The sequence below is a fragment of the Desmodus rotundus genome, chromosome 6, assembly GCF_022682495.2.
Source record: "Desmodus rotundus isolate HL8 chromosome 6, HLdesRot8A.1, whole genome shotgun sequence".
Lineage (NCBI taxonomy): Eukaryota > Metazoa > Chordata > Mammalia > Chiroptera > Phyllostomidae > Desmodus > Desmodus rotundus.
The window spans coordinates 117162794-117180510 of NC_071392.1; the positions used below are offsets into that span (position 1 = coordinate 117162794).

General features: G+C 51.6%; 2 protein-coding genes across 4 annotated transcripts in view; both read left to right on the plus strand.

Annotated features, from left to right (window-relative positions):
• Window positions 1-10862, plus strand: part of VPS16 (VPS16 core subunit of CORVET and HOPS complexes) — a 24491-nt gene extending 13629 nt beyond the window's left edge. The window contains exons 2-25 of one of the 2 annotated variants that reach the window (XM_053926657.2): window positions 1-73; window positions 4262-4350; window positions 4561-4658; window positions 4747-4875; window positions 4965-5109; window positions 5235-5350; window positions 5452-5574; window positions 5698-5753; window positions 6101-6190; window positions 6296-6390; window positions 6544-6620; window positions 7052-7183; window positions 7280-7407; window positions 7544-7579; window positions 7773-7881; window positions 8040-8174; window positions 8270-8378; window positions 8468-8565; window positions 8650-8754; window positions 9077-9154; window positions 9243-9412; window positions 9493-9589; window positions 10368-10471; window positions 10587-10862. In XM_053926657.2, the coding sequence (XP_053782632.1) occupies window positions 54-73; window positions 4262-4350; window positions 4561-4658; window positions 4747-4875; window positions 4965-5109; window positions 5235-5350; window positions 5452-5574; window positions 5698-5753; window positions 6101-6190; window positions 6296-6390; window positions 6544-6620; window positions 7052-7183; window positions 7280-7407; window positions 7544-7579; window positions 7773-7881; window positions 8040-8174; window positions 8270-8378; window positions 8468-8565; window positions 8650-8754; window positions 9077-9154; window positions 9243-9412; window positions 9493-9589; window positions 10368-10471; window positions 10587-10731 (2484 nt within the window). In that variant the 5' untranslated portion in view covers window positions 1-53 and the 3' untranslated portion in view covers window positions 10732-10862. The remainder of the gene's footprint in view (window positions 74-4261; window positions 4351-4560; window positions 4659-4746; window positions 4876-4964; window positions 5110-5234; window positions 5351-5451; window positions 5575-5697; window positions 5754-6100; window positions 6191-6295; window positions 6391-6543; window positions 6621-7051; window positions 7184-7279; window positions 7408-7543; window positions 7580-7772; window positions 7882-8039; window positions 8175-8269; window positions 8379-8467; window positions 8566-8649; window positions 8755-9076; window positions 9155-9242; window positions 9413-9492; window positions 9590-10367; window positions 10472-10586) is intronic. The other variant, XM_024559575.4, reaches the window with a different exon arrangement.
• Window positions 10863-16865: 6003 nt separating this feature from the next.
• Window positions 16866-17717, plus strand: part of PTPRA (protein tyrosine phosphatase receptor type A) — a 138842-nt gene continuing 137990 nt past the window's right edge. For both annotated transcript variants that reach the window (XM_053926189.1, XM_053926191.1), the window contains exon 1: window positions 16866-17146. The gene's annotated coding sequence lies outside the window, so the exon portion shown is untranslated. The remainder of the gene's footprint in view (window positions 17147-17717) is intronic.

Sequence of the window (17717 nt, forward strand, 5' to 3'; positions counted from 1 at the left end):
GTTCCACCACGAGGGTAGCAGCTTGGAAGGCACCAGTGGCATACAGGGAGGAAATGAAGTATCTGGCTTCAAGGTGAGAGCTAGGGGACAGCTTTCTCCCAGACAGAAAGGTGGGCAGAGGCCATTGTCCCTTGGTTGAGCCCCCCACCCCCACAGAGCCACAGAGTCAGCAGGTGGGTGCTGTATCTGAGACTCCATCAACCTGGCAAACACTGTTTTCCCTGCCCTAGAGATCCCCTGAGACTCCATCCCACCCATCCTATGGGCGAACCCAAACTGTTAATCGTGACTTTTCCATATAAATGTCTTGGCTCATGCTTCACAACTTCCTAAATTCGATCAAACAAGCAACAGCTGGCCTTAGTAAGCCCCTAGCTGGTACTTCTTGCTAAATGGCCCTGGCGCAGCATTAGCAGCAGCTAGGCTAGATTCACAGTTTGGCTTCCCCTGGGAATCTCCAAGCCCAGCACAAGTAGCAGCCATCTCAGATTGCTTTATAGCTCGAGCAGGGTGGCTCTGGGCAGAACACAAGTGGAGTTGGCCTTGGCTTACACCACCCAGAAACCCCAGAGCCTGCACACCCAGTGGACAGCTACAGACCACATTGGAACACCACCACCCTGACCCTGCACAGCTAGCTGGTCCTCCACGGATGCAGAGGTTGGTGGTCAGTGGGCACAGTCAGTACCTGCCGCTGACTGGCCTGGGTAAATCCTTCCAATTGACCTTCCAACAGCAATCAAGCCTCAACTACAAGAGGAGGGCGTATTCAGCCTACACAAGGGGCACACCTCAAGGTTCCAGCTTTGGTGATAGAGGAGGCTGAGCCACTGGACCCTACAGGACACCTACTACATTAGGCCACGATACCAAGACAGGGAGTCAGCAGCTCTACCTAATACATAGAAATAAACACAGAGAGGCTGCCAAAATGAGGAGACAAAGAAACATGGTCCAAATGAAAGAACAGATCAAAACTCCAGAAAAACAGCTAAATAAAATGGAGATAAGCAATTTATCAGATGCAGAGTTCAAAACACTGGTTATAAGGATGCTGAAGGAACTTGGAGACCTCAACAGCATAAAAAGCTCCGTCAGAAATGGAGGATACACTAATTGAAATAAAGAACAATTTACAGGGGAAAAACAGTAGAGTCGAAGAAGCCAATAATCAAATCAAGGATATGGAACATAAGGAAGAAAAAACAACCAATCAGAACAACAAAAAGAAAAAAGAATCCAAAAAAATGAGGATGGTATGAGCAGCCTCTGGATCAACTTTAAGAGGTCCAACATTCACATCATAGGGGTGCCAGAAGGAGAAGAGAAAGAGCAAGAAAATAGAAATCTATTTGAAAAAATAATGAAAGAAAATTTCCCTAATTTAGTGAAGGAAATAGACATGCAAGTCCAGGAAGCACAGAGTCCCAAACAAGATGGATGCAAAGAGGCCCACTGCAAGACACATCATAGTTTAAATGCCAGAGGTTAAAGATATAGAGAGAATCTTAAAAGCAGCAAGAGAAAAGAAGTTACCAATAGGGGAGTTCCCATAAGACTGTCAGCTGATTTCTCAAAAGAAACTTTGCAGGCTAGAGGGGATTGGCAAGAAATATTCAAAATCATGAGAAGCAGGGACATATAGCCATGATTGCTCGACCCAGCAAAGCTATCTTTAGAATGGAAGGGCAGCCCTGGTTGGTGTGGCTCAGTGGATTGAGCGTGGGTTGCCAACCAAAGGGTCGCAGGGTCGATTCCCAGTCAGAACACATGACTGGGTTGTGGGCCAGGTCCCCAGTGGGGGCCACATGAGAGGCAACCACACATTGATATTTCTCTCCCTCTCTTTCTCCCTCCCTTCCCCTCTCTCTAAAAATAAGTAAATAAAATCTTAAAAAAAAAAAAAAAAAAAAGAATGGAAGGGCAGATAAAGAAAAGAAGTCCAAACAAGAAAAAAAACTAAAGGAGTTCCTCAACACCAAACCATTATTACATGAAATGTTAAAGGGACTTGTTTAAGAAAAAGATCAAAAATATGAACAATTAAATGGCAATAAATACGTATCTATCAACTATTGAATCTAAAAAACAAACTAAGCAAACAAGAATGGAGATAGAATTGCGGATAAGAAGAGCGTTTTGATGGTTGCCGGACTAGAAAGGGGTGGGGGGGAATGGGTGAAGAGGAGAGGGGATTAAGAAGTACAAATAGGTAGTTACAGAATAGCCAGGGGGATGTAAAGTACAGTATAGGAAATGGAGTAATCAAAGAACCTATGCATGACCCATGGCCATGAACAATGGTGGGGGGATTGCCTGAGGGAGTGGGGGGTGCTGGGTGGAGGAGGGTAAAGGAGGAATAATTGGGACAACAATAATAGCATAAAAAATAAAATACAATTAAAAAATAAATTTTGGAATTTTGTCTGGAAAAATTTTTAGTGATTAAGTAATGGAATACTGTGTAGTGTGATTCTTCCCATATGGGCTAATGTTTCATGTCAGGTATCAGTTTGCACCTATTTGAAGTGCCTTCTTTATTACATGCTCATTCCCAGGACTTTTTCTGGATTCTGTTCTCTTCCATTGATCTGTTTGCTTATTCCTGTGCCAAAACAACAGTTATAATTAACTTTAGTTTTATACTCATATAGTATACTTGATATGTGATATGCATATGTTCTCATATTTTCAAATGTTCTTAAATATCTTCCAGTATTTTCTCTGTCAGATGAAATTTTTCTGGGATGAATTATAGAATCAGTTTGTGCTTCCCTTCCCCCAAAACACTGGTGCTGATTTTTACTGGAATTCTTGTACATTTATAGATCATTTTGGAATACTTATTCCATGTCTTCAATATCTTAGAGTTAACTTTGATTTGCCTTTGTAAGAATTTTTATTATGTTTATTTTGGGGTGTATTGTAGTTTTATTGTTGTCATGATTAGGATCTCATTAAAGTTATGTTTCTGATTTTTTTTTCTATAGTATATAGATAATTAGTGTAGAAAATATATTGATTTCTGTTGCTCACCCAACTCAGCTCTTTTATTCATTGTTCCATAGACTGGTTTGGACTTTCTAAGTAGACAATCACATTATTTGTAAATAGTAGCACTCCCGCTCCTTTTCCTGTTTTTTTCCTAAATTATTTGGGCTGGAACCCCAAGAAGAATGTGAAGTAGAAAGAGCGTAATGGTGGGCATCTTTGTAATCTTGAATGAGAAGGCTGCTGAAATGAAACCAGTCAAAACACTCTCCTTCTTAACCACCAATTTTTTCTTGGCATCCTGGAGTAGTGCCCACTCCTTCTCTGTGCCCTTCTCCCCTCCTACTCTGTCTTCTCACGCAGCACACTCTCTCTCCTCACACATCTCAGACTGCAGTCATCTTGTGCCAGCTTCTGATTTCAGTTACTTGTAAGCCAAGCACTCACAGATTGACATCTCTAACGCAGGACTCTCCCCAGCTCTGGACTCATTGAAGAGCTCCTCTTGGATTTCTTTCAGGCACTGCTAACTCAGTAGCTCTGAAACTGAGTTCTTTATTAACCAGCGTTGAGCTGGATCCCCCTGGGTAGAAAGCCCACAACCTGATTCAGTGTTAAGAACCAGAAATAGAGCCCTGGCCAGTGTGGCTCAGTTGGTTGGAGCATCCCCCTATAACCAAAGGGTTGCGGGTTCAGTCCCAATGAGGGCACATACCTAGGTTGCAGGTTTGATCCCCAGTCTGGGCGTATATGGGAGGTAACGAATTGATGTTTCTCTCTCACATTGATGTTTCTCTCCCTCCCTTCCTCTCTCTCCAAAAGCAATGGAAAAAATGTCCTCGGATGAGGATACAAAAAACAAACACACAAACAAAAATCAAATAGAGGAAAGTCTGTCTACCCTGAGAGACCCTCTCAGAGGGTTTTATTTCCTGCTAATAATAGGCCCAAGCCAGCCACCCCACCCTAGACCTACCTAGTTTGTGCTCTGGATATTGGCCACACGGCCTACCTGTCCCAGGAGCCCCTGCCATCCTTGCTTACTTGCCCCAAGAACCACATCCTTCCTTGCCAACAGCCTCTAGTCCTTTTCCTGCTGCTGCTAAGCATGCATATGGCTATTTCTAGTCATCACCTTCCCTCCTCACCCCTGGAGGGGCCTCCTCAAGATTCCTGTGGGGGACAAATGGAGGATTTAGGGGTTCCTCTGGGGCTCACTTCATCTGGATGCATGGGCAAGAGGAGGCTAATCTCTTCTCTCTGTGGGCAGGAAATATGAGCTGTACAGCATGGACTGGGACGTAAAGGAGGAACTCAGGGACTACCTGGTGGCTGCTGCACCCTATGGAGGCCCCATTGGTAAGTTATCCTCTGCCCCTTCACGCTCTGGGACCATGAGATGAACTCAAGGTTCTTGATTCCTGGGGGTCTTATTGTTGGTTTGTTCTTGCTGGCCTATGCCACCCTTCCTCATGTCCCTACTTCCACCCCCATGGAGATGCTTTTAATTCTGCTTCACATGGGCTGGGCCTAGGGAGCTAGGACAGGAGGTCTGTTCTCAAACTGTAGCACTGCTGAGGAACCCCTGGCAGAAGGAGAAGGCTGCCAGTATACGGCCAGTACTCGAGATCTACTCTGCTTCTGGCATGCCTCTGGCCAGTCTGCTGGTGAGCACCCTTGGCATGCCCCGGGGCTGGGGGCTGGGCAGGGTTTCTGCATCCCAAGCCAGCCTCATGAACTTCGTCTCCTCTACAGTGGAAGAGTGGGCCAGTGGTGTCCCTGGGCTGGTCAGCTGAAGAGGAGCTCCTCTGTGTGCAGGAAGATGGTGTAGTACTGGTTTATGGGCTTCATGGTGACTTCCGGAGACACTTCAGTATGGGCAATGTAGGGGCCACAGGAGGCTGGGGGAAAGGGATGGAGTCTGTGACCCTGTGGCTTCTTCAAGGCCCCTCTACACTTGCTCTTCTTCCCAGGAGGTGCTCCAGAACCGGGTTCTAGATGCCCGGATCTTCCATACTGAATTTGGTTCTGGAGTGGCCATCCTCACAGGGGCCCACCGCTTCACCCTAAGTTCCAATGTGGGTGACCTCAAACTCCGCCGAATGCCAGAAGTGCCAGGTGAGTGCTGGCACTCCTGAAACAACCATTCAGTGCCTATCGGTGTGCTTCCAGACTGTGGGATCCGCAGAGACAGAAGCTGTGGACGCCGGTCATCCTGAGGTTGTCCTCGTCCCTGACCACAGGTTTGCAGAGTGCACCCTCGTGCTGGACCATACTGTGCCAGGACCGAGTGGCACACATTCTTCTGGCTGTGGGGCCTGATCTTTACCTCCTGGACCATGCAACCTGCTCTGCAGTGGTGAGGGCCTCTGAAATGGAGTGAGATGGAGGGGCTGGAGGAGGACGTAGGGAGGCACTGAGAAGTTAGTATCTCTGGTGTCACCCCCATCCCTGCCCCAGACACCCCCTGGCCTGGCCCCAGGAGTGAGTAGCTTCCTGCAAATGGCTGTCTCTTTCACCTACCGACACCTGGCACTCTTCACAGACACAGGCTGCATCTGGATGGGGACAGCTTCACTCAAGGTTTGATCCTGGGATAACACAGGGGCACTGTGCCTTGTCCAGGGGAGATCTGTTTGAGGTAGGGGAGGGGCTTTTCAACCTGACTACTGGGACAGGGCCATGACATTCCCCGCATCCTTTCAGGAGAAGCTGTGTGAGTTCAACTGCAACATCCGAGCCCCGCCGAAGCAGATGGTCTGGTGAGGAAGGGGGTTTTATGCTGGGGCTGAGGGTGGACGTAGGCTTGTTTCCTGGGATACCTTGATTCATCCTGTCTACTGCCCAAGCCAGGTGGAGCTTGCATCATGTCTCCTCTGCCGGTGCACATTGAGGGAACGCCCTGCCCCACTGTGGGCCCTGGCTGCACCTGGGAGCTGACAGCATAGGGTGAAAGGGAAGCAGACAAGTTAGAGGGATGTGACAAGGAGCAGGGGCACACACAGGGCTGTCCTGAGGCAAAGTGATACAAGCAGTGATGCGGGAGACCTGGTTGGGGGCTTGGCATCCCGTGTATGGCTCAAACATGTGTGCATGGTGCTACCCACAGGTGCAGCCGTCCTCGCAGCAAGGAGCGGGCCGTCGTGGTGGCCTGGGAGAGGCGGCTCATGGTGGTGGGTGATGCGCCTGAGAGCATCCAGTATCCTTGAAGGGCTGCCTGTGGGGGTGGCAGAGGAGAGGGGAGAGGGGGGTCACCTGCCCTGTCCCATCTCCGGGTGTTCTTAGGAACCTTGACCAAGCTCAGGTTTGTGCTGGATGAGGACTCCTACCTGGTACCTGAGCTGGATGGGGTTCGTATCTTCTCCCGCAGCACCCATGAGTTCCTGCACGAGGTTCCAGGTAAGGCCCTCACAGGGGCCCCATGTGACCCAGGGTAAGGGCACCTCTGCAGCATAGCTCCTGTAGGCCAGTGCCCCAGAGCAGGATCAAGGCATTGAAGCAGAGCTGAGGATCCCCTGTCCCCATGTCCTGCTCATCATCTCCCTTCCCCAGTGGCCAGCGAGGAGATCTTCAAAATTGCCTCGATGGCCCCTGGAGCGCTGCTGTTAGAGGCCCAGAAGGAATATGAGGTAAAGCTCTGGGCTTCTCCCTGGGCCCCAAGATGCTCTCCTTCCCCTTCCCCTGATTGGCTCAGCCCCATGCCCCTGCCTGAATGCCACCTGTGAAGAGAGGGGCAGGACATTACGCTGGGCTAGAGAGGGCCAGCTCAGGTGGACTGAAGTCATGTGTCCTCCATGTGGTGATGGGGAGGGGTAGGGAACCCTCACTATTCCCAGCCCAGGCACAAGTCAGGGCTACTATTCGGAGGTCTCAGAGCCTCTCACAGGCACTTGTGGACTGATAATGGGGAATATGTGAGCACCTCGGGTGGACTGAGTTGGCTGAGGTGGTTTGGGCTCCAGCCTCTGCAGCCCATTTGAACCACATCCCAGAGGGACTGGGGGCCAGATGTGGGGGTGTTCTTCATCATGATGCTGTACCTCTGGCATCTTACCCCCAGAAAGAGAGCCAGAAGGCAGATGAGTACCTGCGGGAGATCCAGGAGCTGGGGCAGCTGACCCAGGCCGTGCAGCAGTGCATTGAGGCTGCAGGACATGAGCACCGACCAGATATGCAGAAGAGTCTGCTTAGGGTTGGCTTGGGCTACAGGGCTAGTGGGAGAGGCACTGGGCAGGGGTGGGCTGGTGGCCGGGGGAGCTCTCCTTTATTGCCCTTTGGCTCTTCTCAGGCTGCCTCCTTCGGAAAGTGTTTCCTCGACAGATTTCCACCTGACAGCTTCGTGCGCATGTGTCAGGACCTGCGTGTGCTCAATGCCATTCGGGACTATCACATCGGGATCCCCCTCACCTATAGCCAGTATCCCCAAGCCTGCTAGAAGGGTGTTCCCAGCCAGGGGTAGCAGGGGAAGGGGAAGGAACTGGAAGTGCCCCCTGATGGTCCTTGGCAAACAGGGCTTATTCACCAGCTGGATCCTTAACCAAGTAAAATGCAGATACAAACAGCTCACCATCCAGGTTTTGCTGGACAGGTACAGCAAACCCAACCGTGCTGGGAGGAGGGGTCTAGGTGGGCGAGCATTACAGCTACTGGTGGGCTCTTGTGGCCACTGTTCCTGACTAAATGTTTTGGGATCTGGGAGGCCCAAGTTCACACTGTGGCCACTCTGCCCTCTCTCTCTACCTCACTTCACCCCCATACCCCTTACCCTCCTTGCCCACCAGGCTTGTGTTGCGGAGGCTTTACCCCCTGGCCATCCAGATATGCGAGTACTTGCGCCTTCCTGAAGTGCAGGGTGTCAGCAGGATCCTGGCCCACTGGGCCTGCTACAAGGTGAGGATGTAGGACAGGGTCCAAGAGCATTTAGGGTCTTCAGGCCCCGGTAAGGCATAGGAGATATGAAGTACAGGGCTGAACATCCAAGTCGTTATCGAGGACCGGTACAGTGAGGTGTGAGATCCAGGTGCATATGACACCCCTTCCCTGTGCAGGTACAACAGAAGGATGTGTCTGATGAGGATGTTGCTCGGGCCATTAACCAGAAGCTGGGAGACACGCCTGGTGTCTCCTACTCTGACATTGCTGCGCGGGCCTATGGCTGTGGCCGCACAGAGCTGGCCATCAAGGTGTGGACGCCCAGCCCTTTCCGAAAGCTCTAACGTGGGTATCTGAGGCCCCCAGGCCAGCTCTTTCTCTCTGTGTCTTTCTCCCTACCCCACAGCTGCTGGAGTATGAGCCACGCTCTGGGGAGCAGGTACCTCTTCTCCTAAAAATGAAGAGGAGCAAACTGGCACTGAGCAAGGCTATCGAGAGTGGGGACACTGACTTGGGTGAGCAGGGTTTGGGTGAGGCCACACCGGGGCCCTGGGATGAGCAAGGGGCCGGGCTGGCGTTCTCACCCCACCTTATTGTCCTGCAGTGTTCACGGTGTTGCTGCACCTGAAGAATGAGCTCAACCGAGGAGATTTTTTCATGACCCTTCGGAACCAGCCCATGGCCCTGAGCTTGTACCGACAGGTATGTGCAGGGGACAAGGGTAGGGCTGGAGCCTCCTGAGCCCCTGAGTTGTCCTTGCTGACTGCCTGACTACTCTGGTGCCAGTTCTGTAAGCATCAGGAGTTAGAGACGCTGAAGGACCTTTACAACCAGGATGACAACCACCAGGAGCTGGGCAGCTTCCACATCCGAGCCAGCTACGCAGAGGAGGTCTGAGACCCACAGGGCGGGTGGGGCCTGTAGGCTGGGCTATGGATGTAGTTCCTTCACCAGGTATCTAGGCCTCGTATTTGGTATACACCCCATCTGGTCCTCTCTGTTGAGGGAGAGTCTGAGAACACAGGAGGCCAGGATGAGGGTTGGTCCTAGAGGAGCTAGCCTTCCCACTAGGGACACCAGAGTGGTTCACCCAATGGGTAAGGCTGGCCCTGGTGACCCTTGGCACAGGGATCAGAGAGAAAACTATAACCTGGGTGGCAAGGGCTGAGGTCCCTTAACCTGTAAGCTCAGGTTTCCCTTCTTGCCCTTACAGCGTATTGAGGGGCGGGTCGCAGCTCTGCAGACAGCAGCCGATGCCTTCTACAAGGCCAAGAATGAGTTTGCAGCCAAGGTTTGGCCTACTCTTTTCTAAGAGTTTCCTCTCCCAGTGTTCCCTCTTTGTCCCTCTCGTCCCCATCCTGCCTTATTTTTGCCCCCAGGCCACAGAGGATCAAATGCGGCTCCTACGGCTACAGCGCCGCCTAGAGGACGAGCTAGGGCGTCAGTTCCTAGACTTGTCTCTGCATGACACCGTCACCACCCTCATCCTCGATGGCCACAACAAGCGTGCAGAGCAGCTGGCACGTGACTTTCGCATCCCTGACAAGAGGTAAGTGGGGGCCCAGGCTGTGAGTAGGCCGTGGGATCCTTGCCCCTCCCGCAGCACCTCCAAGCCCAGCTTTCCCACAGGCTCTGGTGGCTGAAGCTGACTGCCTTGGCAGATCTGGAAGACTGGGAGGAGCTCGAGAAGTTTTCTAAGAGCAAGAAGTCACCCATTGGCTACCTGGTAAGTTGGGGGCCCTCCTTCCACCTCCTGCCAGGGAGGGCAGTCCAGGGAGAGGACTGGGTCTGGAGGTAGGCTGATGGCCTGTGGATCCATCTGTTCAGCTGGCCAAATACCGTATTTTGCTATGTATTGTGCACACCACATTTCGTGCGCATTATACATGGGACTATTATACCCAGGTATAATGTGCATCCTTATTTTTCCCTCAACAATTTGGGCAAAAAAGTGTGCATTATACACAGCAAAATCCGGTAGTTAGTGGGTGCTTCCTATGTACACACGTTCATAGGCCATGTACGTGGGAGAATGGGCCCGAGTCAGCCTGCAAATGTGATGGAAAAGTCCTATTTGAGTGGAAGGTGGAGGGTGGATTGGGAAAACAGATCTGCCAGGCAGTGGAAGATACCAAAGGGGTTTTTTTTTTTCTGTGGCAGGCAGTTCAGGGATGTGGTGGGTAGGTGGGGCAGCCACAAGAGATAACACAGGCCCTGAGAGGGCAGGAAACGCCTATTGTGAGGGGACAGCAGCGGTTGGTGGGGTGGACGCATGGAAGTAGTTGGTCTGAGGGCTCTAACAGATCTTTGGTTTAGGTTTTTTCTGCCCTAAGAGTGTTGAGATCACACTTGTTGCAGGTGTGTTGGGGCAGGGGTGGGGGTATTGTAGACGCTAAAGGGTATGTAAATATACAGGGATGGTCTGTCCAATGGGCTTTTGCTCATAAGAGAGATGACGAGAGGGCTCTGCCTTATCTCCTCCTTCCACCCGCTTCCTCTGTAAGCCCTTTGTAGAGATCTGCATGAAGCAACACAACAAATTTGAGGCCAAGAAGTACGCCTCCCGCGTGGGTCCTGAGCAGAAAGTCAAGGCCTTGCTTCTCGTTGGGTGCGTCAGCTGAGAGCCCTGTGGGTGCTGGGTGGCTGGGCCAGTGGACTGAGGATGGGCATGGTTTGTGTCCTTGGTCAGCCCAGCACCATCTCCCCTCCTGCTCAAATGACAGGGATGTGGCTCAGGCTGCAGACGTGGCCATCGAACGCCGGAATGAGGCAGAGCTGAGCCTCGTATTGTCCCACTGCACGGGAGCCACAGATGGGGCCACAGCCGACAAGATTCAGCGAGCCAGGGCACAAGCCCAGAAGAAGTGAGGGGCCCACCCTGCACGTCTCCTCGAGTCCTGGGCTTGGCAGAAGTGTCACGGCTCATTCAGAGCTAAGCCAAGGGGCTGGGGTGGGAAGGGAACCAGGGGTCTGGTTGTAAATAAAGTTGGAACATTTTAGAGTGCTTGTCTTATGCAGTCCCACCCAAGCAAAAGCAAGCTAGAGGCAGAGCCATATAGACACCTCCGCAAAACTCCATGTCTCTGTTGAGTCTGGAGAAGGATCTTCTCCAGTTACGTTTACAAGAGACCTGCCCTTTTGCACAGTTACCAAGGGAAACCCTCTTAAGCTCCTAGCCCCTAGAAAGATTACGGGGAGAGATGGCATAAAACGGAAGCAACAACTCATCAAGAACCCTACTGAAAAGCCTTATGTACACACAAACACAAGAACCATTCTAAACACTTGGCCATTATTTCGTTTATTCCACACAACAGCCCTGTGAGATAAGGAATATAACCCCATTTTACAGAAGAGCAAATTGAGGACCAGGGAGGTTTGGTAACAGGGAATTTGTGACAAAATGGACTTGAAACCATTTGGGACATTTGGGGATCTTAGAGTTTCCCCTTGGATGCTGTGGTAACAGAGGAGGCATGACTCAGAGCTGAAATTGAAATTGGGCCTTTTGTGAGCAGGGGAGCATGAGCAAGGCCCCCGTTTGCACTTCACTGAGGGTTGGAAGAATAACAAGAGGCATGTGGCCAGCAGATTATGGGGTGGAGGAGGAGCCTTTGGAGACCCTGTCCACTGAACAGTGGTGAGCATTCCTGGGTTGTCGCTGGGCTGAAGAGAAAAGGATGGAATTCTTTTGACAATGCTACTAAGGAAGCACTGCAAGCTGGACACTCCTGGCTCCACCATACCCCAAATGGAAGCTGCGCCCCCAGTCAGCAGGAGCGCCTTCTTGACCCCCCAGTCACTCTATCTCTAGCCTTCGGTTCGCACTCCAGTGCAACTTGGCTTCGCGTCCCAGTGCCCCAGTCCAGCACTCAGGGCATTACTTCTCCCTTTTGTCACCCTCTCACTCTAGAAAGAAGACAAAAGGGGAAACCAAAGCCCACAGGAAGGGTAGGTCTCACCAGAGCTTCTGGCTGCTGAAAGAGAGTCCTAGTAAGATGTTTCTTTTCCTTCTCCCACCTGATTGATAAATGTAAGTTTGTAGGAAATCCTCCCAGCAGATATAAATCAAATCGTAAAACAACCATTGATTATGCTTACCACTCACCACGTGGGTCAAGAATTTGGACAGGATAAAACAGATGGTTTGTGTCTGGGGCAACAAACAATGTCTGGGGCAACAGCTGGAAGACTCAAAGGTGGAAGGTGAATTGATAGCTGAAGGCTGAAATCGTCTGAAGGCTTGGTAACTCATACGTGGCAGCGGAAGTGGTTGTTGACTAGAGCCTTAGCGGGGGCTACTGGTCAGAACACACACAACCTGCAGTATCTCACTGCATGGCAGCTGGCTCCCAAGGCAGCATCCCAACAGAGCCAGGCAGAGCTGTACTGCCTTCCCTAACCTAGCTTTGGGAGCCACACCTGTCACATTCTGTTTGTCAAGGCAGTCACCTAGGCCTACCCCACCCAATCTCAAAGGGAAATCAACTTCACCTCTCGGTATGAGAGTAGCAGGGCTCTGGAAGAGTAAGGAATTGGAAATGTGGCCAGGTTTTGGAATCACAATCTGGCACAGCCTAACAGGTTTCTCTCGCAGAACCAGCAGACACCTTCCAGGAAAGGAAAGGAAATGCCCAATACTAGACTCATTGTCCTGGGCTTTTTTCCTCTCCAGTCTTGGCCCCACAATTCCTCAGTTCCCTTCAATGACTTTTAAAAATGTTTTCTCCAGCCTTTCTCGTTGTTCCCAGTACACCCAATGGAAGGGGGGCCCTGTGTGGTCCTTTTAGAATGAACACAATGAAAAGCCTGTATCCCTGCTGTAACACAGCATATTTACTCATGTCACACGCAGACATTAAACATTGAACACATGAAGTTTCAGAAACGTGAGAAATAACAATTAAGACATACACACAGTGATTACAATTTCATTTAAAGTGTGTGCATGTAGAGAAGCATGGAATCGTTCATTGGGAGAGTTGTTTGAAAATTAAAGGCAGGCTTGTGCACTTTTTTGTACAGTTAAACCCTGATTTTTTTCTCTGACACTGTCATGAACGCTTTCAAGCATATGCTAAGTTGAAAGAATGTTACAGCAAATAACTGTACACCCACCGCCTGGATTCTACCATTAACATTTTAATATATTTACCATACATCTCTCTATTATCCATCCCTTTATCCATTTTACTAATCTGTCTTTTTTTTTTTAAAGATTTTATTTATTAGAAGGGAAGGAGAAAGAGAGGGAGAGAATCATCAATGTGTGGTTGCCTCTCATGTGCCCCCCTACTGGGGACCTGGCCTGCAACCCAGGCATGTGCCCTAGACTGGGAATTGAACCGGCAACCCTTTGGTTCACAGGCCCATGCTCAATCCACTGAGCTACGCCAGCCAGGGTGTAATCTGTCTTATTTTTAATGCATTCCATAGTAAGTTGCAGTCATTAGTACACTTCTAAATATTTCAGAATGCATTTCACTAGCTGGAGTTCATTATTTGCAGGATTTTTCAGGCAAGGTCTATATATAAAATGCTCAGATCTTGTGTGCATTTGCTGAGTTTTGACAACTGCATACACCTATAGTGATATCTTAAAAACAACCAGGATTTTTTTCCCCTGAATCCTTGACTGATCAATTGAAATTTATATAAACTGCCTCCTACCCTGAGCAATTTGTACCGCAGACCTGGGCCTACAGTCACGGGTGGGGCCAACTCTTGGCCAATGCATAGGGCTAGGATTGGGCCTGGGACCAGGATTTTAGGGCTGGGACAGAGAATTTGGAAATACTTCTTCTAGCTTAGGATATTAATGGCAGCCCTGGAGTGAGAGTCAGAGCACAGTCACCTACAAACTACATTCTCATGGAGTTGGGGAGGGGAGGCGGGTTGCAGTCTCTTTTAGGTACAGTGCTGGCAAATGACCCTTGGGAACAGAGCAGTGGCCTGGAAGGCATTTGGCTCTCATTTACTTCAACTGTCTATCTTATTGCCTTGCTTTACTTTCATTCCAGCATTTAAGTTTTCTTGTTCACTTGTTTATTGTCTGTTGCCCCATCTAGAATATTTCATGAGAGCAGAGATCTTTTCTGTCTCATTCCCTGCTGTGTCCAGCACATGGTCTGTATTCAATAAGTATTCATTGAGTAAATGACTCATTGTTCCATCTACTACATGGGGAAAGGAGGCCCTGAGAGGGTAAGTGACTTTTCTACAGAAAGAGGAGTTCTTTACCCCCATCCTCCAGCTCTCCTAGTCTAGTCCTTTTCTCATGACCCCTGTGACTCTAGGGGCATCTATCCGTAGGTATATGCTCCTGTTGGGTAGGACTAAGCCAGGACTGGGAGGAAGGCTTTGGCCTCCACTTGGGTGGGCCTAGATACAGGAAGCCTGCCTCCCCTTATCTCAGTTCTTCTCTTCTCCTTTTCTCTTTGAAGACAGCCCTTTGTCCTGTGGTAATGCGGGGGGAGGGACTGGGGACACCCTGGGTATCAGCTGGGAAGGGGAGGCCAGGCAGGTCTCCACAGGTGGGCAGCTGAGGATGGGACTCAGTCTTTTTCCAGCGGAAACTGGGTATGTGTGGTTGCCAAGCTGAATTCTCCTTCCCCAGGTCTCTAGAATGAGACTCCCAAGACCCTGCCTGTCCTTGGTGCGGGGTTCTGTCACCCCTGCACACACACAAAAAATGGTTTTGACCACAGTGCTGCTGTCTCATGGACAAAAGGAACTGCATTTACTGAGACAGGTTACTTGCCAAGCTGTACATGCCTGCAATTCTCAGTATAGTCCTGGGAGGTTCCAGGAAGAGTAGCAGAAAGAGATTCAGGTCATCCAGCCAATGGAGAGGCTTAAACTTTATTTATTTTTAGAGTGCAGGGAAGGGAGAGAGAGAAACACCGATGTGTGAGAGACACATGGATTAGTTGCCTCTTGCACACCCCCAACTGGGGATCTGGACTGCAACCCAGGCATGTGCCCTGACTGGGAATCAAGCTGGTGACCTTTTGGTTCGCAGGCCAGCACTCAGTCCACTGAGGTGCACCAGCCAGCTATTTATTTTAATGTATGTTAGAAAATATACCTAGCATGTCAAAACCTTTTTCGGCAATATAAGTAAAAGTATAACTAAAATATAAATTAACCAAAAGAAACGTTAAGAAATAATAGGGTAGCTCAAATGGAGGTAAAGTAAAAACCACACTGGTGGGGTTTGTCTGAGGGTGCTGCTATCCTAGCTACCCAAGTACTTCCTACATTCGTGGTCATTGTTTTTCAGGGCGTCTAAACGCTTTGAATGCAGGCTTTTCACTTTTACGTTGGTGTGTGGATAGACTGAGTTTGGACTTCCTGGGAAATGTAAATGGTGAGCATGCAAAAGACTCTACTCTCATTGAGTCCAAAAGGAGATTGTGTATGTGGCCTAGGTAGGGATCTTTGAGCTGAACTGTTTGCTCTGTAGGGTTCCCTTGGGTTTGGCCATTTCAGGGCAGTTCTGGGCAAGCCCTGCAGATAGGGAGTGAGAAAACACAGCTCCCACCTAAGGAGGGGCTTTTCTGCTGGGGAGGGGATGGCCTGAGGAAGCCCACAGCACTCCGTATTTTCAGGCAGTAACTCTGGTTGGCATGCACTCATTTATTCCACAAACACCGGGGAGCGGGGTGCATAGAGTTTCAAGTTGGTGCCCCAGCTGCAGGCAGTGGTGGGGACTGGCCATGGTAGGGGCACCAACCTTGTGAAAATGGCTTCTGATATGGACTCTTTCGCCTGCCTCAAAATGTTCCCACTGCACACACCCCGCTAGGAAGAGCTGATGCTGGCCGCAGACCCTTCCACTGGGGTGCGCTGAAAGGTGGGACTCTGCCAGGCAAGTGGGAGAGGAGGGATTCAGGGGCTGCAGGCCAGGAGGAAAGGCTCGCCGCCACCCATCCCAGGCAGCGAGGACTGCAGGTCTCCGGTGAGGGGGCCCAGCAGAGCTCAGCTTGCACACTGCTCTGCAATCTGTCTCCACCCTACAGACGCCCAGCCACTCTCCCTCTGTGGGTCCGGCTTTGTCCGAGGTACGCCACAAGGGGGTTATAACCAGGAGAGTGATTCACCACGACTTTGTAATCGGCCTTCAGCCGCAGACGCCCAAGTCCTGCAGCCTGGGAACCCGTTCCTGCTGGCTTTGGGGCACCACACGTGGGGGGGGGGGAGCACTGGCGAGGAGTTACACGCCCCCTACCGCGTCCCGGGCCCCGGTGCGGGCTGGGGGATAACGCATCTCCAGGTTCCCTCTGCGCTTTGAACCTCCCCTTCTCTCCCACGCCAGGCCTGACGCAAACAACACCCCCAACGCAGAGCACCATGTGTAGTGTTTCTAGCCGGCTCCGTGGCGAGCCAGGCCCCCGTATGTGCATCTGGAAAGCGAAGATATCCCTGGGGCTCGGGTGGGGTTGGCGTGGGCTGACTTGATGTAAGACAACACCCATGATGCCAGACCCGTTCTAGGGGATTTGCAGGTTCCTCTCTTTCCCCCGAGAGCGCCTTCGTGCTTTAAATACCTTGGTCCAATTAGGGAAAAAAAAAAAATCCAAGTGGAACACGTTTGGAGAGAGGAGTGGAAAGATGGCATTTTAATTCCAGTCCGTCCTTGACGCTGGACTTTGATGTAACTTGTATTTGGCCTCGGTTTCCGCATCTGTAAACTGGGAAGAAGGCCCACGTCCAAAGGACTGGGGATGCAGACAGGCAGAAGGCGTAGGTGCACGGGTGGCCAGTGCTCCCGGAGCCTCGCTTCCCCGACCACAGGGCCGCGATGGGGCGCACAGCTCCACGGCCGTGTGAAACTGAGACATTGAGCCCCGGCGCTGCGTCCCGGGCGGGTGAGCGAGCGCTCGGAGGCGCGCTCGGGCTGAGCCCGGGAGGGCCCGGGGAGACGCCCTTTCGGCGTGGGCCAATCAGCGCCCGTCTCTGAACGGCCAATAAAGAGGTGCCTTACAGCCCAGGCCGGATCGGGAGCGAGGCCGCGGGGATTGCGGCGCTGACAGAGACGCGCGCGCGCGCGCGCGCGAGCCAGCCCGGACCCCTGGCCGCTGCCGCCATCACCGCCGCCCGCCCAGTCGCCCCTTAGCCACTTCCCCTCGCCATGGAGGCGAGGCCGCCGCCGCCGTCGCGGGGCTGCGAGCCAAGGGCCAGGCGGCGGCCCTGAGGCCGTGTGGCGGGCCGAGACGCCGCCGCGGAGCCGAGGCGGAGCCGCCGTCTCCGTCCCCAGCGGTCCCGCCCAGAGCCGGACTCAGTGAGTGTTCGCGGCCACAGTCGCCCCGGGGGGCTTTGCAAGTGGGGGGATGGCTCCCGCCGCGAGTGCAAGGGGTCAGTGGCCTCAGCCCCGATCCCTCTTTTCCGAGTAGAATCCTTCGGGTGTCTAGAATCCAGGCGGCTCCCACATCCTTAGGCTGTCCGGGGGCGGGGGTGGGGATCCCCGGAAACGTGCCGGACAGGGCGCTGACCCTTGTGGACTGCTCGGGAACTTTGCGTGCGTCCTCCTGGGGGCAGGCCAGGGCTGCCGTCGTTCATTCTGAAAGAAGAAACTTGGACTAGTGAGCACAGAATTTGCTCAGGTCCATGTAGTGGGAAGAAAGAGAACTCCCGGCATGAGAACATTTGCTTTTGCAGAGACCAACTTTTCTTTCCCTTAAAGCCCCCCCAGGCCCCTCTCCCAGGCCCCTCTTTTTTCCGCCCACTCCCAACTGTTGAGGCGGCTTAAGAAGGGAAATAGGGTCTCAGGGCTGCCCAGAATTCAGAACGAGCCAATTGGGAGTGCAGATCCCCCCTCCCTTTTTACTTTTTGGTCAATAAAATAAAGAACA